At 43.3% G+C, this 21,143-nt stretch overlaps 1 protein-coding gene across 2 annotated transcripts in view; it reads left to right on the top strand.

The window, feature by feature from the left end:
- The window catches only part of LOC132570923 (popeye domain-containing protein 3-like), a 70,139-nt gene that overhangs the window by 18,633 nt on the left and 30,363 nt on the right, over positions 1–21,143 (top strand). The window contains exons 2-3 of one of the 2 annotated variants that reach the window (XM_060237575.1): positions 1,075–1,183; positions 8,862–9,031. In XM_060237575.1, the coding sequence (XP_060093558.1) occupies positions 1,075–1,183; positions 8,862–9,031 (279 nt within the window). Of the gene's footprint in view, positions 1–1,074; positions 1,184–8,861; positions 9,467–21,143 lie in introns of those variants that run through there. The other variant, XM_060237568.1, reaches the window with a different exon arrangement.

Raw genomic sequence — 21,143 nt, 5'->3', positions numbered from 1 at the left:
ACTAAATTCAGCTGTTTGTCATTATCAATCATAGCCCAGATTGAGAAGTCAACAAAGCAGGTCAAGAACTAAAGCCATTAAAAATATGTGAATGTGGCACAAGAGGGACTGTGGCAGAAGTTTGTGTGAAAACGGTGTTCTGAGGTCCGCTCCCGGCTACAGTTTCTATTGTTTATTGATAACAGAGTCTATGTGCATGGCACTTTAAGAAAGAAGACATGTCCTTGCCCCAAGGAGGGAGATGGAGGCAGAGATAAACAGAAGAAAATATCCATTCATTTTACCAGGCCTATTCCTGTGTTGAGAAAAGCCCTGCTGCATCAGACATTTAGGTTTTCACTTAGCTGTCATACCCCTTTATGGGCTATATTTTTTTTAAAAGCCATCAGAGCTAGTGGCCATCGCAACAACTTACTGCAGAGAATTTAATTAATTATTCACAATCTGTTAAATCTCTGCTATGTCCAGAATTTCATGGCAACTAGTGCCTCAGTGCTATTTGCTTGCCCGTGTCTTTTGTCCTTCTGGCACAGCAGTTTATGAGTCAGGCTTCTCTTGCAGGATGCATGTCTCTAACAACTGCCTACTCATTTTTCTGCCTTGTGCCAAGGAACTCTGTTTGGTCTCTTTGTATTTTGAAAGACTTGTCTGAGAACTGAAAGAAATTCAGGATTTGGAACTCTTAACAGAAGATATTAGAATTCTTTTCTGTCTTTTGCGTCACAAATACCATTCTTCTTGCCACCAAGCAAAGACTGAAAGATGTGAATTTTTAATGCCTTCCTTTCATGTATGCAGTCTATTATTGAACTGCATACAATAAGTGGGCCTGATGATGAAAGCTTGTGAGCAATGGAAGAGGTGTTTATTCTTAGTGAGCTCCTGCTGCACACCTGTACAAACTTTAATAATAATTCTTGAAACTCCTTAATTTAAAATCTTTAAGAAACAGAGACAATAATTTGTGTTTGTTTTGAAAGGAAAAAAAATGGAAAAATGTGTGTATCTTCTGTTCCTGGACATATTTTGTTTCCTGTGTATCCACAGTAATAACACCAATATTCTGTTTGGCAGGATCAGAGTGACAGTAGATGGGGAATTTCTGCATTATATTTTCCCACTTCAGTTTCTGGATTCTCCTGAATGGGATTCCCTAAGACCTACTGAAGAAGGCATTTTTCAGGTAAGAGACACTGTTGCATACTGTGCATATTTCTTGAAATGATGCTTTCCCAGAATTTCAGACACTGAAGTTCTTTGAGACTGCTTAACTTGACAGGGAGGTGGGGAGAAGATCTGTATCCTTTGAGGTTCATTTTAGCAAGGGTCATTTAACAAAACTCTAATGCTGTAGTTCCTTTGAATGACTGCACAGAGTTACTCTGGGCTTAAAGCTTTGAGGAAGCTATGGAATTAGATACAAACCTGTGCTGCTGACTCTTTCCCTGTTTCACCACCAGTATTTCCCCCCACTTGTACATGCAGCCACTGAAATCACTGCAGTGCACAGGCAGAATCCTCAATAGAAGGTTACTGTAAAAATCAGACTGAGTCCTAAAAATTAGTAGTGCTATTTTATGGAGTTCTGTCAGCAATGAGTCTCTGTACCAGTAGAGGAAAGGCAAAAGATCAAGGTCCTCCCCTCATCCCTTCTTTAATTTATGAACTTTTTAGGATAGTCTGAGAAAAAAAAATTGTTGTTGAATGAACTGGTAAGGCATTCTATAGCAGATTTCTCCAAGAGGTCTTGTATACCATAGTCAGATACCCTCTTTTTTGTTGAAGAAACAAACTGTCAATCCCAGAGGCAAGGAAAAGACAAGTGAAGTTCAAGATCTTTATTCCAGCATCATAGGCAGATACAGGCATTGTTGGAACTGGCTCTCCCACCAGTTCCCAGGTCTTATAACCCCTTGCCCTGACCATTATAATTCAAGCAAAGCGCACCAAGCTGTAGTGGGGATTTGTGCGGGTTCCCTCCTACTCTATCATCACCCCAGATGTCTGTTATCTACCCCTTTGGTTAGTTCTCCTCCAACTTCCCTGACCTTGGTTACATAGTAACATACAAGTTCCCAGACATGCCATCCTCCCTCTAGATAAGCGGCGGGGATGCTTCATAGCAGTAGCCAGCATAACAAGCACAGCATTGTATAACAGTTAGCTAATTGGATACATATGGCAAGAGGAACAAAGATGGAGTGACTATTGACATTCTGTCCCCCTAAGATCTCTTCCCCCCCAGGCTTGTCGGGATGTTCGTTGATCAAAGCATTACAGTTTGTCTCCGTTGCCTTGACCCATTCTGTTTGACTCAATGGAAAGTGAGTTCATTTGATAAGGTAGAAGAGCTCGCCATATTTGAGCTTGGCATCCAGGATCTCCTGCACCTCATGATGAATCTGACCACGAACCAGAGTCGGAGGCAGCGGTTCTGTCTGGGGGTGCCATGACGAAGGCCCAGGGTCTTTCTTTAGGTAGCTGGCATGGAAACAAGGGTGCACATGTTTAAGGTTCTTTGGCAGTTCTAGTTCTACAGTCACTTTATTTATAATCTGTTTGATCGGGAAAGGTCCCAAGTACCTTAGTCCCAACTTTTTACAGTTCTGGGCATTGGGTAAATGCTTGGTTGAAATGTATACTTTATCTCTCACTGCCAAGTCCCATAGTTCAGAATACTTTTTGTCATACTGGGTTTTATAGGCCTCTTGTGCCCTCTGGAATTGTTGCCTGATAACTGTCCACCCCCCAGCTATTTCCTTCCACCACTCCGCAAAGTCTATTGGGGCAGAGGGAGGGGATGTGAGTCCGGGAAAAGGTTTGTTTTCATAGCCATGCACTGCTTTGAACAGGCTTATTTTGGTGGCGCTATGCACACTGTTGTTATAAGTGTATTCAGCAAAAGGTAACAAAGCCACCCAATTGTCCTGTTGAAAAGATGTATAGCCGCGCAAAAATTGCTCTAGCACCGCATTGGTGTGTTCCGTCTGTTTGAAGGTGGTAGGCAGAGCTAAACCTTTGCTCTGTCCCAGCCAATTCGCAGAGGTGCAACCAGAATTTGGCTACAAATTGTGGACTGCGGTCGGAAATCACCTTATTGGGGAAGGCGTATAGCCGAAAGATGTGCTGGATGAACATTTGGGCTAGTTGCTTGGCTGTGGGCACTTGTTTGCAGGGTGTGAAGTGGGCTTGTTTGGAAAAGGTGTCCACCACCACTCAGATTACTGTCTTTTCCATGGAGGGGGAAAGGTCAGTGATAAAATCCATTGAGTTACATTCCCAGGAGCGTGAAGCAGGGGGGAGGGGTTGCAGGTGCCCAGGGGGGAGTCCTCCCTGTTTCTTTGCCATTATACAAGTGGGGCATCCTGTTGTGTATTCCCCCACGTCCTTCCTAAGCCCTGGCCACCAAAATTGTCTTTGGAGTAGATGCATGGTTTTGACAAAACCCAAAGTGCCCCCCCAGTTTGGAGTCATGTTACCTCTGGGTCACTTGTTTGCTCAAGGAAGGGGGCACGTAAAGTTTTTCCCCTTTCCGCCAAAGCCCATCGTCGGACTTTTCTAATTAGAACTCCCCCCCCCGGGTGGATTGTCCACAACAGCTTGTTTCAGTTCTATCAGAAACCCATCAGGAGGCGCTGCTTCCTTTCGACTCTGCGCATGCGTGGTCACTAGGGCGCTTAGCTGGGAGGGTGTGAACAAGGAATCTACGACTTTCTCCCTTTTTCTGTTGTGTTGAGGGAGGCGGGACAGGGCATCAGCCAGAAAGTTCAACTTCCCCGGAATGTGGCCCAATTTAAAGTTGAATTGCCAGAACAAGCCTGCCCACCTCACCTGTTTGTTGTTGAGGTTGCGGGTGGCACTGAGGGCAGCCAGATTCTTATGGTCCGTCCACAGTTCAAAAGGTTCCTTTGCCCCCTCTAGTTAGTGCCTCCATTTCTCTAGCGCTAGCTTAATGGCAGAGACTTCCTTGTCCCAAACAGACCAATTGGGTTCAGCTGGGCTAAATTTCTGGGACAGGTATGCACAGGGGTGCAGTTGGCCGTCCGGCCGTTCTTGGAGCAACATGGCTGCACGAGCGACATCACTGGCGTCACATTGAACTATGAACCTCTTGTTTTCATCAGGGTGTATTAGGCAGGGTTCAGATGTAAACCGCGCCTTCAGTTCCTCGAAGGCCTTTTGATACTCCCCAGTCCACTGGAGGCCAGAACTGCCTTTTAAGGCTTGCAGTCCCTTCCCTTTTGTCTTTAACAATTTGGTAAGGGGCAGGGTGATCTCGGCAAAGGTATTGATGAACCCCCTGTAGAAACTGGCTAACTCCAGGAAACTTTGGAGCTGTTTGCAGGTGCAGGGAGGTTCTCAATTTACCACTGCTTGTACCTTGTTCGGATCCATCCCCGATACCCCAGGAAGTTGAGTTCTGTTTTGTGAAACTCGCACTTGGATAGCTTGGCAAACAGTTTGTGCTCATACAGGGTCTGGAGTACCTCCCTTACTAGTTGAATGTGCGAGGGGAGGTCCTGGGAATATATTAACACTTCATCTAGGTACCAAACCATGCCCTTATAGAGGTACTTGTATAACACTTCGTTGATCAAGTTCATGAACACCCCCGGGGTCCCCTTGAGGCCAAATGGCATGACCAAGTATTCAAATTGTCCGAGTGGGGTGTTAAATTTGGTTTCCACTTGTCCCCCTCCTTGATGCGCACCTGGAAGTACGCGTCCTGGAGATCGAGTTTGGTAAAGATTTTCCCTTGGGATACTCCCCAAAAGGTCCTGAATGAGTGGGAGAGGGTATGCATTACTCAGGGAAATCATGTTCAATCCATGAAAGTCAGTACATAGCCGTAAACTGCCGTCCTTTTTCTTTCTGAAGAGTATGGGGGCGGTATGGCCGGGCATATAAAGCCCTGGCGTAGATTCAGTTCCAGGAATGTTTGGAGTTCCTTCCACTCCCCTCAGCTCATTGAGTATAGTTTGACCTTGGGCAGTGACTCCCCCTCTACCAATTCAATGGCACAGTCTGTATCCAGGTGAGGTAGTAGCTTGTCCACCTCCTGAGCATCAAACACTTTATGGAGGTCTTGGTATTCGGGGGGCAGGGAGGACGCCTTGACTCTGGTGATGCACAACTTTTCCAGTTGGGGAGGGGGATGCGAGCCCCATTGTTTGTCCCAGTGGTGACTCTCGCACACCAGGTCTATGGCCCTCCTGCTCCACTGGATAAGCGGATCATGATCAGCCAACCATTCTAAGCTAAGGCTATGATGAAGGTACGGGGCTCCTAGTGTTCTCCCACCCCCAGGGCGCACACTTCTGTCCCCGTGCTACACAGCTCCCCCTTCATCGATCTCCCGTCCATTTGTTCAAATAGATAAGATTCTTTAAGGGGCATAGTTCTCAATCCTAGCGCGTCTACTAAGTTGGGCGATAGTAAGTCTTTTGAGCACCCTGAGTCCAGTAGAGCTCTAATACAAGTAAACTGCTTCGTGACGGGGTTCACTAGGGTTATGGGCACATAATACAAAGTCCTGGATAATCTCACCTGTAGTGGCGCGGCCGTGGCTTGGACCTGCTCTTGCATGCTCCTCACAGCAGGTCATTGTCATTTCCCGTCAGCTTGGCCTCTCTGTCCTCCCCCTCGGACTCTTCCAGGATCGGTTCCCTGAACTGTAGCACCGCAGAGTTGACTTTCGTAATCAGGGTCCCTGACCTCCCAGCTTTCTTCTTCGCCTCCGGCTTGATCAGTGTGGAGGTTCGTGGTTCTCCTGGTTTGCTCGGGCACTCGTTGGTGATGTGATTTTCCAGTTTGGCCTTGGCTCTGAGGTCTTGCTCCTCTCAGGAGAGTGACTCGGGCGGCTCTCTTGGGTAGGCTCGGTTTTGGAGTTTTCTCCCGGCCCTCTTTGGGGGGTCCACCCTGCTACTTTTTGTGGGGGGTGATCATCTTGTTCCAATCCTCTATCTCACAGGCTAGCTGGATCCAGCCAACCAGGTCTCTCGGCTCACCCGTCTTCAGGGCCTCTCTGTAAATGTGGGAATTCAGGCCCCTCTTGAATTGCTCGATTCTTGCCTCCTCGTCCCATCGATTGACCTTGGAATTCAGTGCCCTGAATTCATTGAGGTAGTCTCATACTGACCCGGCACCCTGCTTCAGATCTTGTAGGACCGATATGGTGTTGGTCTCCTGCAAAGGGTCCTTGAAGTGGCAGCGTAGGGCCCTTAAGAGGTCCGTGGCCGAGTTGAGGGCCGGGGATCAACTCTCAAACAGGGTGACATAACACCGGGCGGCCACCCCATGAAGACAACTTCTGATGTATACTACCCGCGACTGCTCCGTTGGGAAGCTGCATGCCTACACACTGAGGTGGCCCTACACCAACACTATAAAGTAGTTCTGCGGGATCCCCATCGAACCTCGCCTCGCTGACCCGTGGCCCGCCTGGTACTGGGACAGGTTCCTCTGGTCGAGGCTGGGGCTGGTTTGCCCTCTGCGGGTGGTTTTCCCCCCACGGGTGGCTCTCCTCCCGCAGGAATCACTGGCTGGTTGCCCCCCGCTGGGACTTGTTGAGGGGGGGTTGCAGCCACGACCCATTCCACCACTGTCTGTAGCTGCCAGGCGAGGTTGCACATCTCTTGGATCAAGAAGGCATGGATGGCCTGCATCTCCTCGCGCAGTTGGCTGCTCTGGCTGGCGAGGGCTTCTTGCACCCACTCAGTAGCACTGTTCCCCATGCCGCTCGCCCAGGGGTAGTCCCCTCCATTCTTGTCCCCCTGGAACCCCCACAGGTGGTAGGACCTTTGTAGCCCCAATAGTTGGTGGCTCTGGTGGAAGTCCTCTCTCAGATCTCCGACAATACTCTCCCAGAAATCCATGGAACCCCACTTTTTCCTCTGAACCGTTCCTGTAACAGGAGTGACCCTCAGGCTTTGGTTCCTCCTCCTCAGTGGTAGTGGTTGTCCCTGTAGCCTGGTCCTTTTCGCCAGCCATCATTAGTCTGGGTTCAGACAGGTCAGGGGTGGGTAGAGTTCCAACAAAATGTCAGACCCAGAGGCAAGGAAAAGACAAGTAAAGTTCAAGATCTTTATTCTAACATCATAGGCAGATACAGGCATTGTCGGAACTGGCTCTCCTGCCAGTTCCCAGGTCTTAAAACCCCTTGCCCTGACCATTACAATTCAAGCAAAGCGTGCTAAGTCGTAGCAGGGATTTGCACGGGTTCCCTCCTACTCTATCATCACCCCAGGTGTCTGTTATCTACCCCTTCGGTTACTTCTCCAGCTTCCTTGACCTTGGTTGCATAGTGGAAGAAGAAGATGAAGAAGATATCGGATTTATATCCTGCCCTCCACTCCGAAGAGACTCAGAGCGGCTCACAATCTCCTTTACCTTCCTCCCCCGCAACAGACACCTGTGAGGTGGGTGGGGCTGGAGAGGGCTCTCACAGCAGCTGGCCTTTCAAGGACAACCTCTGCCAGAGCTATGGCTGACCCAAGGCCATGCTAGCAGGTGCAAGTGGAGGAGTGGGAAATCAAACCTGGTTCTCCCAGATAAGAGTCCGCACACTTAACCACTACACCAAACTACACCGCTACACCAAACTACACCATACAAGTTCCCAGACATGCCGCCCTTCCTCTAGATAAGCGGCGGGGATGCTTCAAAGCAATAGCCTGCACAGCAAGTGCAACGTTAGCATTGTATAACAGTTAGCTAATTGGATACATATGGCAAGAGGAACAAAGATGGAGTGGCTCTTGACACAAACAAACAAAAATGTTTTCTTTCTAAAGCTTTGAATTGCATCCCCTTTGCCAGGTACCTTTTTCAGCCTAATCTACCACATGGTGTGAGGATAAGTGGAGGTGGGGAGAATGATGATGTGAGCTATACTATAAATATACAAATAAATTAAAATACAGCACATAGCCTTGAAGAACTGTAGTCTAGCACTTCTGCTATTCCACTGAGAACTTTTAAAAGAACCAAGTTTTTGCTGAGTTGTCATGAGACACAGATACCTGTTAGCAAACAGGGTATTGCACATGCAGGTGCATTGGTGTAGAAGTGTGTCCCTGCTGATATGAAAATGAGGGAACTTTCAAAATAAGCATATTGTGAGATATTTTTTAAAAAATATATGATCTTTTTTTAAAAAAAATCCAAACTATTAGGCTGTGTATTTCAAACGTATGTAAACCGCCTTGAACCACAAAGAAAGACAGGATATAAATTCTTTAATTAATTAATAAACTAAATGAAAATTTGCAGGATTCTTAGGTATTTTTGTTAGCTTCTGTTGAAAGCAATGCAGTGTTGCTAGACTGTGTCTGCACTCAGGTGCATATCCCATTTACACATGTGCAGATCTCCTTAATAGGATCAGAGAGAGGATCTTTCCCTTTTCTTTCTCTCTGAAATTTGTTTGCAGGTGCTAAACAATATTGCAACCACAACAAAGGCAAAAGATTAGAATAACTGTACAGCACTGGTACTTACTCCATGGTTTGCAGAAGGCCACATTTGCAATTAGCATCAACCAAAAAAGCCACATTTACTTCCATTCTCGACCTGAGACCTGCACTTCAGGGACCCTCACAGCTTACCAGCTCCTCTGGCATTGGCTGTTTTGAGGTGGAACCCACCAGCCAACCGCAAGTCCCACTGGGCAAGGACCTCTCCTACTTTTCCTTAAACATGGGTCAGGTGCCACAATGGGAAACAGTGCTCAGAAGAACAACGTGGCTCTCAAGCCATGGAGTATCATTGCTATGCACAATATTTTTAATAACTCAGACTTTAGGAATATCAACACAAGATCAAATTTTAGCCATCTTTTATTCCTTTAATGTGTCTTCCAGGTAACCCTCACAGCAGAAACAGACTGTCGATACGTGGCATGGAGAAGAAAAAAACTGTATTTGCTGTTTGCTAAGCATCGATTCATCTCACGCCTGTTTTCAATTCTAGTTGGAAATGACATTGCTGATAAACTATATGCTTTGAATGACAGAGTAAGCCTAGGGAAAGGGTTTCGATATGATATCCGCTTACCTAACTTCCATCACGTGTCTGTTCCAGAGACACCCCAAAAGCAGCTTGAAGATCAGCTTCAGAACAATTCAAGACAAATATTAAGAAATGTTATAAACTGTAACTCTTCTACAAAATGACAGTGTTTTTGTCTTTGTTGATTCCAGAATTAAGTGCAGAAAGACATGAAGTTGATGTCATGAAAATCAATCTGCAAAAAACAACTTTAAAATAAAAGAGCAAATTCATTCTCTAGCAGGGGAAAAAATAGCCAGGCTTTTTTCACTATGTTCAGAAACAGTAGGTTGCCCATCATGATTGATTGTGCATCACGATGCGTTTTCATTGACTCCCTTCTGCTCAACTTATTGTTTTGGGTAGGAAGGGGAGGGGAGATGAATCATTACCATATAAAGCTTTATTGTAATTGTGTTGCCTTCTGCATTGTGTGTGTGTCTGTTTTAAGCTATTTTTCACAGAGCTCTTCATGTTTATTGAGGCTTCTTTTACATGAATTATGCAGGCAGTTTAACAGAAGGACAACAAAAGGAAAACTATCCTTAATCTTGATTCTCTTGTTATTTCATAATCACTGCATAAATTTGGTCTGCAGTATCTTACAGAAGATGACACTTAAAGCAGGAGCCTGCACAAACTAAAAAGTGTGGAGAAAAGAAGTGAACAATTTGTCTCTTGCATATACTTATGAAACGCTGACTTGAGATTTCTTTCAGGCTATAGCAGCAGGGTAGTACATGAAAACACAAAGCACTACTATAATTGCTTCAACTTCACAGAGTGTACCAATCGCCTTTTTGCTGCACCATATGTAACAGAACAATTGTTTAGCAATTCTAACAAAGTAGGGTAACAATACTTGAGCTGGGGATAAATGACAATTTTAAAGAGAGTTGAAGGTAGTATAAATGATGATTTATTGACTATGATTTCTGTTGTTACTGTCATTTCTGCTGCCCTATTTCTGTGACTGAATTGAACAGGTTTTGCGGCTTTCCAAGCACAAACACATGCAGACAGAGACAGACATATTGGGGCATCTGGGTCCCATTTCCATTGTTTTGGCATTAGGTGGAGCCACATTAGAAAAATGATGGTGGTAGGATTGTTTGAATTCCTCACCTTTGAAGTATTGCTGAGAGCCAGTTTGGTGTAGTAATTAAGTGTGTGCACTCTCATCTGGAAGAACTGGGTTTGATTCCCCACTCCTCTGCTTGCACCTGCTGGAATGGCCTTGGGTCAGACATAGCTCTCGTAGGAGTTCTCCTTGAAAGGGCAGCTGCTGCAAGAGCTCTCTCAGCCCCACCCACCTCACAGGGAGTCTGTTGTGGGGCGGGGGAAGGTAAAGGAAATTGTGACCTCTCTGAGGCTCTGTGATTCAGAGTATAGGGTAGGATATAAATCCAATATCATTGGTATTGAAGTACTTGTGCTGGAATGCTTGCAGTTTTAGTTCAAGATACCATTTTTCCAAATTAATTATTTTATGGAAATTGGAGAGCAAGATCTGGAAAGTTTTTATTTACTTCATTTATCCTGCTCCTCGATTCAGAGTTCTCATTCTCTTCTCCTCCATCTTCACAGCAACCCTGTGAAGGAGCTTAGACTGAGACCATGTGACAAGCCCATCATCACCCAATAAATTTCCATGGTAGAGTGGGAGTTTGAGCCTCAAGCTTCCAGATCCTACTCCAGCACTTAACTATTAAACTGTACTGACTCCCGCTTTTAAAAAAAATCCACTGCAAAAACAAATGTGAAGCAGTTGATCATTAGAAGCACCTTTGAGAAAGTTTCGACAAGGTTAACAGATCTTGTCTAGAAGGCTAAAGAGATTTTGGAACATGGCAAGCTGTGCTGTCTTCCTTTTCATCCATTTTTGTAAGGAATGGAGGGCAAAAAGGATTACAACAACTCCAATTTGTGAACTCAGAGTAATAATGGGTAGAGCTGCCTTACTCCATTACAAGCAAGTTTTTTCCAGCTTACCTATCCTCACCAGCAGTAGTTGCTCAACATAGAGACAGATGTTCCTGTTCATCACATATATATAAGCAAGTCATATATATAAGCAAGATGGGTACATCATGTTATAGGTGATGAGTATGTCTGATACAGTTAGAAATAGCCATCTTCAGTTAGGGCTACAAGACATATCAAACACAAGAAGATCCAACAAACTACTTTAGGTATACCTGTGTGTTAAGGATTGTAGTGGGATTTTTAAAAAAGTGACCTCGTTGCCATGTTGCAGTCAGCTTGTCTTTAATTTTAAAACTTCATGTGTTGGACAGCAGAAATGTAATTTGGGAAACTCCAAGTGCAAAGTACTCTTCCTTTTATTTTTATTTGAATATTTGTAGCCTATATTTCTCCCTGAAGGGACCTAAAGAGGTTTACAACAATAAAAATAATTAACAACAGAACAACACTTGATTCAGTGACTGCCTCATCTGAAGGCAGAGACTGTGAGCCATCCCTTTAACTGTTGCCCTTTAGCTCATGCCTTTTGGCTATGCTCAAGCATTAATTAGAGAGCATACATTCATTCATGATAGATCCAGATGGGTAGTAGCCATGTGAGTCTGAAGCAGTAGAACAAAGTTAGAATCCAGCAGCACCAGTGATGGTATCTGAGGAAATGTGTGTGCACACGAAAGCTCACATCCTGTATAAAACTTTGTTACTCTTCAAGGTGCTACTGGAATCTAACTTTGTTCTACTCATCAAGATATTGCAGTTTGCAAAGATATTTCACCCAATCTCTACATTAGCCATGCTGAGCTAGTTGCATAGTTCTTTGGAACCTAGCCAATGATTGTATAGTGGTTTTATATAAAGATTATAGAGAAAATTATAAAATAGAGTTTATAATAATGAAAATTAAAAAATTGTTTTGAACAATTCTGCCAGAAACAATATCATCAGTGTTGCTACTGGATAATATCTCATAGATATTGTTGTTCAGTTAATTTGTGTTTAGAAAAAGATTAGCATAGGTTTTCTTGAATTTGTCCTGCTAATCTCTGTCAAAAAGAATAGGTACATTACTTTCCTATGAAATAATATTGCAGCATGATAGATTTTGGTAGACTTTGTAAAAATTGATCTCAAACTGAGATGGAAGGTTTTGCATTTCTGTGATAAACTGTTGGCAGAGACGTATCTGAAACAATGCTATTGTCTTTAAAAATTATCTTACTGTGTAAGAGAAATGGCCTCATTTCTATAACCAAGTTATAAAATTTGAAAATATCTGATGAATGGTTTTCAAGGTTTAACTTTATAAATGCAATATTTGCTACCCAAGAACCTGGTCATTTGGAAATGAAAGAGTAGTTTTCTGAATCTATCCAGTACTTTGCTAGTTTTTGAAAATCTAATTTGATTTTACTGCTTTTCAGATCACAAACCATACCATCGGTCCTTCAGCTTCAAAACACAACAACACAAATCCTGACACATTTTCTCCATACACTACCTGATGATAGGAACTAGAATGCTGTTGTTAGTGCAAACCTAGTTGAATTAACTACAACAGGAGTAATCTTCAAATATACAAAACCAAATAATTGGTCATCTATTTGGGTCAGTTTCATATAGTAATGATGGTTAAAAAAACCATAATGAACCTGAAATAGTGTCAGGTGGGTAGCCATGTTGAAGCAGCAGAATAAAGTTTGAATCCAGTGGCACTTTTAAGACCAACAAAGTTTTATTCAAAGTATAAGCTTTTATGTGCACGCACATTTCTTCAGATACAATCTGCACATGAAAACTTATACCTTAAATTAAACTTTGTTGGTCTTAAAGATGCCACTGGACTCACACTTTGTTCTGGAATAGTGTGTTAAGAGTTCCATTGTTTTGCAGAATTTATATTCTGAGAAGCTGAAAGAATAAAGCAAATATATGCAACAGCTTGAAAAAGCATTTTATGATACTCAGTTTTCTGCACTCAGTGCATTTGACCAAAGAAATTAGTCATCTCATTCAAAATCCACAACAAACTGAAGAAGTGTGCGTGCACATGAAAGCTTATACCTAGAATTAAATGTTAAGCTTAAAGGTGCCACTGAACTTAAACTTTGTTCTTCAGCAAACTAGTATGTTTGTGATAGTCATGACTATGCCTTGTATGTCATTCTCATGTACCTACTCTTCTCTTATGTGTAGAGTCTGAGTGAAGACCTCACTGGGAAGCTTTCAAGAGACTTCATTTTGTCATGGTATCCAAATGCAAATGCCTAGATACACTGGAAGCTATTTCCTTCCCACATGCAGAGTCTAAACTGGGATTAAACCTATTTGCTCAGGCACCTGCATGTGGAGATCATAGAAAATCAATGTTTCTAAATCAGGAAGCTTTCAATCATGCTCTACACATGAGAGTAAGAGGAAGAAGGGAGCCAAACATGACAAAGACGTTCACACCCCACAAACAGGTTTGTCATGATGTTTGGGTGCAGCCAAATATTTAGAAAGAACAGCTGTTTTCTAAGAGCATCTGCAGAACTTTGATGGTGGAAAGTGCCATCAAGCTACAGCCAGGTTATGGTGGCTCCACAGAGCTTTCAAGGCAAGAGACAAAAAGTGGTGGTTTGCCATTGCCTTCCTCTGCATATTAATCCTCGACTTCCTTCAGGACTGACCCTGCATAACTTTCAAGATATGAGGTTGGACTAGTCTGGGCCATTCAGATCAGTGCTTGCAGAATTTTACCATAATATATATGACACACCAACACACAATAGCTCTCACATCTTCTGAAAAGTGATAGTGTCAGTGTGCACATCCACTAATGAACCATATATCAACCCATTAGCATGTCATATGGGATTTAAATGCAGATTCTAGAAAATATGTACTCATAAATAGTGATAGTACTCATAAATACTAAAAAATATGCAGACAGTTGCTCCAGTCCAGCTGAAGGTGCATGTTGGTAAAAGCAGTTTCCATGCACATACATGTTTCAAGTGGATGAGAGTCAGATCACATGATATGAATATGAATGTTTCCCCTGAGATTAGGGTTAGTTTTTAAAAGTGGGAAACTGCAATATGGATGGGAAGTATTTGTGAGGTGAATAGTCCAGAGGCAAGCATCTCCTCCCCCTTATATAAACTACTTATCCAGGTTCTCACAGCTACTTTGGGTAACCCAAAATGTTTTTCTGCATTGAAATAATTTGTAGGTCACCTTTGCCTACTTGAGTAAACCATTCACATGACTGAATGTTGCATATAACTTGACCCAAAGGAACTGTGTGCAGAAATGGGTGCTCTTTGTGCAGCTGAAAATGTGCACTTGTGCAGTTATCAATGTGCATGATTAAAATCAAGTAGCATCTTCGAGGCCAACAAGATTTTTTGGATATAAGCTTTTAAGAGTCAAAGTTCCCTTTGTCGGTATAAATATGCTTTCAGAGAAAACCAATAGAAATTACTATCAGATCCTAAAGTGATCAACTTTATTATAATTTGAAACAAATTCAACTTTTATATTACATACAACCCATTTCCTATTCTTTATGTACAATCTCAGTTTGGAACTCTATCTTGGAAGCAAGAATAAACCATTGTTTGAGATCTGGATGGAGAGACAAAAGATAGGTTGCTGCAAAAGCAGAAATGTTCCATTTTTGATCCACACACACATTAGTAGGGAAGAACATAAGAACATAAGAGAAGCCATGTTAGATCAGGCCAATGGCCCATCCAGTCCAACATTCTGTGTCACACAGCGGCCAAATATATATATATATATATATATATATATACACACACACACACACACACACTGTGGCTAATAGCCACTGATGGACCTCTGCTCCATATTTTTATCTAACCCCTTCTTGAAGGTGGCTATGCTTGTGGACGCCACCACCTCCTGTGGCAGTGAATTCCACATGTTAATCACCCTTTGGGTGAAGAAGTACTTCCTTTTATCCGTTTTAACCTGTCTGCTCAGCAATTTCATCGAATGCCCACGAGTTCTTGTATTGTGAGAAAGGGAGAAAAGTACTTCTTTCTCTACTTTCTCCATCCCATGCATTATCTTGTAAACTTCTATCATGTCACCCCTCAGTCGACGTTTCTCCAAGCTAAAGAGCCCTAAGCGTTTCAGCCTTTCTTCATAGGGAAGGTGTTCCAGCCCTTTAATCATTTTAGTTGCCCTTTTCTGAACTTTCTCCAATGCTATAATATCCTTTTTGAGGTGCGGCGACCAGAACTGCACACAGTACTCCAAATGAGACCGCACCATCGATTTATACAGAGGCATTATGATACTGGCTGATTTGTTTTCAATTCCCTTCCTAATAATTCCCAGCATGGAGTTGGCCTTTTTTATTGCAAACGCACACTGTCTTGACATTTTCAGTGAATTATCTACCATGACTCCAAGATCTCTCTCTTGGTCTGTCTCTGCCAGTTCACACCCCATCAACTTGTATTTGTAGCTGGGATTCTTGGCCCCAATGTGCATTACTTTGCACTTGGCCACATTGAACCGCATCTGCCACGTTGACGCCCACTCACCCAGCCTCAACAGATCCCTTTGGAGTGCCTCACAATCCTCTCTGGTTCTCACCACCCTGAACAATTTAGTGTCATCCGCAAATTTGGCCACTTCACTGCTCACTCCCAACTCTAAATCATTTATGAACAAGTTAAAGAGGATGGGACCCAGTACCGAGCCCTGCGGCACCCCACTGCTTACCGTCCTCCACTGCGAAGACTGCCCATTTATACTCACTCTCTGCTTCCTATTACTCAGCCAGTTTTTGATCCACAAGAGGACCTGTCCTTTTACTCCATGGGCGTTTTCGCACTGACCTTCAAGTGGTGCGACCACCCTCCTCACGCCGGCGGATCTGCAGGGATTTCGCACCAGAAGCGCTGGCGCACCCAAAAGAGCCGGCGACTTCTGTCGCGAAACCAGCTCAAACGGAAACCGCCAAGAAGCAGGAAAACGTTTGAGCTGGTTTCGCGACGGAAGTCGCCGGCTCTTTTGGGTGCGCCGGCGCTTCTGGTGCGAAATCCCTGCAGATCCGCCGGCATGAGGAGGGTGGTCGCACCACTTGAAGGTGAGTGCGAAAACGCCCCATGACTCTCAAGCTTTCTAAGGAGCCTTTGATGAGGAACTTTATCAAAAGCTTTCTGGAAGTCAAGGTAAACAACATCTATCGGGTCTCCTTTGTCCACATGTTTGTTCACCCCCTCAAAGAAATGTAACAGGTCAGTGAGGCAAGATCTTCCCTTGCAGAACCCATGCTGAGTCTTCCTCAATAACCCGTGTTCATCAATGTGCCTACTCATTCTGTCCTTGATAGTGGTTTCTACCAACTTTCCCGGTATTGAAGTCAGACTGACTGGCCTGTAATTTCCCGGATCTCCTCTGGAACCCTTTTTAAAGATGGGGGTGACATTTGCTACCTTCCAGTCCTCAGGAACGGAGGCAGATTTCAATGAAAGATTACAGATTTTTGTTAGAAGATCCACAAGTTCAACTTTGAGTTCTTTCAGAACTCTCGGATGTATGCCATCCGGACCCGGTGACTTATTAGTTTTTAATTTGTCTATCAGTTGTACGACTTCCTCTTTTGTCACCTCAATCTGACTCAGGTCTTTCAACACCCCTTCCAATATTAGTGGTTCTGGGGCGGGCAAACACTTCTCATCTCAAGAGAAGGCATGCAACTCTCAATGGCCACTGTGTTAGGGTTAGGGTTTAGGGATAGGGTTAATGTTAGGGTTAGGGTTTGAATCATAGATAGGTTCTGGTTGCAAGAGGAGTGGTGGGGGAATCTTGCAATTTGGCTAATAGATACTGTTATCCATACATTTCAGTGAAGAGAGAGGAACTGGGCTGGATGAGAAATAGTCACAGTTTATTAAATTAAGATAAAATATTTTATTACTGGTAGAAAACTGCAAAAGATAAGGGTCCAAGATTAAAACCAATAGTAGCTACAAAAATGCAATCACTGTAAAGACTTAGTACTTTCACATTGTTATTTATTGACTTTGCATTAATGAGACATGTTGATCTTTTCTCCTAGACAAATGTTTGGTGCCTACTGTGAATAACAACATTAGGCATGAGTTTCATTTTCCTGACAGATTAGAACTTTTAATGTTTTATTCCCTGCTGTTACAAGTACTTTTATAAACACTAGTATGTCTAATAGCAAATACCTAACAAGTGCATGGAAATAACATCTTATTATTACAAACTATTATTAACAGTTATTTGTATAGATAGCAGCTAAAGCAAAATGTGAAGAAAAGGCATGAAGAAAGATAACAGCACCCAGGCTAAGAAACTGATAAAAATACAAAAAGCAAATTTAAAAGGAAAATTAGATGAAGACATGCTCCCTAGAATAAGATTATATGAGAAAAAAATGAACTGTCACACCAAACCAATAACAGCTTACACAATTTATGACAGAAAAATTACAAAATCTATTAAACAGATTAACCCTTTTAAAAGTACTATACTTAAATTAATGGAATGGAGTGTTGCTGTTGTAAATTTCAGAGTCACTATATGTGTCAACTCTGGATTGGGAAATTCCTGGAGATTTGGGGGTGGAGACTGGGGTTTTGCGGGGGGACCTCAGCAGGTTATAGTGCCATACAGTCCACCCTTCAAAGCAGCTGTTTTCTTCAGGAAAACTGGAGATCAGTTGCCATTCTAGGAGATCTTCAAGCCCCATCTGAAAGTTGGCAATGCTATCTGTGATTGAAAAATTCCTGTCTTGCATCTTTGTGTATGTTTCTCTTTCAAGTCCTTGCACAAATTTTATCAATGGGTAGTTGTTTAGTGCAGTTTATGTTGACGGTAAAACTATCACGTATCAGATCAAATAACATTTTGTGATGGTACTAAATCCTATACATTTAATCCAGTGACAGAAAATCATAAAAAACTACATATAGTCCTGCTTTAAATCTTTATTGTTTTTAAATCACTTGTATATTAGAAAGTAACAAATGGGAACCCTCAAGGACCTGCAGGAGGCCTCATTTCACCCTTCCCCAGTATTTTCTTCTCTGTCCTGGAACCACCATATCCTCTCTTTTTCTTCTTTCTTCTAGGGCTGGCAGTCTCTATGCGGGGCCTGGAGATGGCCTGAAATCACAACCGGTCTCCCAAATACAGAGATCAGTCCCCCCTTAGGCCTGGCAACTCAAGGTTGCAAAATTCTATCTTCCACCTAGAGGTTGGCAATCTTAGTCCCTCTGGAGGAAATAGCTGCTTTGGAGGGTGGTCTCTCCCCTCAAGCCCCACCCTCCCTAGGCTCCAGCCCCCAAATCTTAAGGAATTTCCTAACTTGGAATTGACACCCCTATCTTCTTCTCACCTAACAGCCAACCTAACCTGCCTCTCTGACTTAAGCTTTCCCCTGCCCCTGGCAGCCTCTACCTAGGAAAACTGTGTCCCAGTTGTGTGGTAGGGAACCCTCAAGAAGTTGTGGAGTGGGAATCTCACATTCTCCTTTATCCTCCTCAAACTATTGCCTCTTTCCCCCACCTCTTCAGGCAACTACAGATCTTTTCCCCTTCCCTTCTCTCCTTCATACTCTCCTTCTCAAACATTCACCAACCTACCTTTTATCTGTCTCCCATCTTCAGCTACATTTTTTATTTATTTACTTAATTCACCTCACCTTTTTCCACAGTGGGCACCAAAGCAGCTTACATTATTCTCTTATCTCCACAACAACTCTGTGAAGTAGATTAGGCTGAAAGTATGTGACCGGTCCAGAATCACCTGAGTTTCCACAGCAAGATGGGAATTTGAACCTGGGTCTCCCAGGCCATAGCCTGAAGCTCTAACTGCTATACCACACTGGCTTTCATAGGGTGGCTGCTGTTGAATAGCAGCAAGCAACCAGCCTTGTTGAAGCATGCAAGTTGGGTGCTATCAAATAATTCAGAGGTTGCCGCCAGGCCTTAGGATTGCCAACTTCCTGCTGTGGAGGGTGGATTCTATGACATTATATCCAACTGAGTCCTCTTCATCCTCAAATCCTGTCCTCCTCAAGACTCCAGCACAAAATTTCCAGGCAGTTCCCAAACAGAGTTGGCAGGTCTTACCTTTGCTGGAGTGGGGGGCTTTGGTGGGCATTCTGAGGGTGGGTGGGGACATCATGCAATGTTCCCAATGTGATAGCATCACCCAGAAGTGATGTCATCATGTTGGGATTTGCAGCAGGGACACACTGGTATTTAGGCAAGCTCTATGGCTTTTTCAGACTCAAAACCATCTCCCTCACAACATCCTCAGCATGATGACATCACTTCTGGGTGACATTGCATCAGGGACGTCAGATGCCAACATCTCTGTTAGAAGGTGGGGGCAGAGCGCCAAAAACTGGGGATTTCCTGACACTGCTGGGGGGAATAGCAACCCTACTTGGAAAGGATCCTGCCCCCTCCCCCTGCCTTTTACCTCATATAAATTCAGCTTGGAATAGTGTGTTTGCCTAGCAACACCCACTGAGATAATCTGCTGCTTAAAGCTACAGGCACACCTTTTAACATTTTCAGGCTTTTTAAACTGCCCCAATGTTATTGTTTTTGAAAGATGTCACAGTTTTCTGAAAACCTGGCAGCCCTTAACTGCCTTGCCCATTCTTAGCTCCAGTCACCAGATTTAAGTGTCCAAAGATTTCGCCGACTTTCCTATTAGAATAATACATGTGGAATATATTATTTAGACTGTTATCTTAACACATAATCAAAGACTGATCATGGTAAAGCAAAATGAAGATAGGGCTTCAGAAATACTGAAGTGTAGTAGAAAATCAGCATAAGAGTCATGTGGAATGACCAGTTGCTTTAGGAGATCCAAACTACACTTACCCTTCAGTGGCCTGATGAGCAAAAGTAACAGGCCAATGAGTCACCTATACAACAGTCAGAAACTTTAGGATGCTTCAAGTGCATTCAAATTTTGTTTCCAAAACAATTAGGGTAGCTAGGTCTGTGTTGGAAAATACCTGGAAACTTTGGCGGTGAATCCAGGAGAGGGCAGGGTCTGGGTGGGGGGGAGAGGCCTCAGCATGGTACAATGCCATAGAGTCCACCCTTCAAAACAGCCATTTTCTCCAGGGGAGCTGATCTCCGCCAGCTGGAGTACAAGTGGGAAATCTCCAGGCCCCACCTGGAGTGTTGCATCTCCAGTGCAAAATGATTTAGTATGAGGAGATGTTCACGAACCCTGATTGAGTGGCACTAATAGCATGTTTACTCAGAAGCAGGCCCCACGACATTGAAGCAGAGAGAAGTTTATTTCCACAACAGCAGCCCAGATGCAGTAGGATGCAATTGGGCTTACTTCTGAGTAGACTACCCAGTGTTATGCTGCTAGACTCTGCTCCTACACATTTACTTTGGAGTGAACTCCACTGAAATCAGCAGGACTGATTTTTGAGCAGGCTCAAGATCACACTGCTAGGCTTCCATTTTATGCCTACATACTTACACATCAGTTCAATTGAAAATAAGAGTTACTCATGAGCAAAATAGGTATAAAATTCTTTGTTACTCAGCAGTAGTGGAAATGCACTTTGAACATTCTCAGCTATGCTGTCTTTTTACTACTGTTTTGGAAATAAAACTGGCATGAAAACAGATTCTGGAATGGAACCCTAGCACAAATTAAGTCCTGCCCCATAAAATCTGATAAAGTTACAATGCAATGCAAATTTATCATCTACGCAGTCAATGCAACATACCATTCTGATGTCTCTATGTGGACTGAAACACATTCAAATGCATGAATGTAATCTTCAGCCCAGCAACTGAAAATCAGCTTTCCCCACTTCCTAGGTAAGAAAAGACTTTTTGCTCAGATAAGTGCCATGGCATGCATTGAATAGGAGATCTGCCTGCAGAATTCACTTGTTCCTCAGGGCGACAAGCAGCTCAGCAGAAAGAAAGAAAAATACACAAAGTTAATTGTCTTGCTTGGAAGTATCTACAATCAGTCCATGATCCAACACTGTTCCACAAACCAGTGGTCAGAAAGAACACTGCTCTCTATATACACCTTCAGATTGTTCTTGCATTTGTACA

The sequence above is a fragment of the Heteronotia binoei genome, chromosome 1, assembly GCF_032191835.1.
Source record: "Heteronotia binoei isolate CCM8104 ecotype False Entrance Well chromosome 1, APGP_CSIRO_Hbin_v1, whole genome shotgun sequence".
Taxonomy (NCBI): domain Eukaryota; kingdom Metazoa; phylum Chordata; class Lepidosauria; order Squamata; family Gekkonidae; genus Heteronotia; species Heteronotia binoei.
Note: the sequence above shows the minus strand (reverse complement) of the source record. Positions and strands in the feature narration are given on the sequence as shown.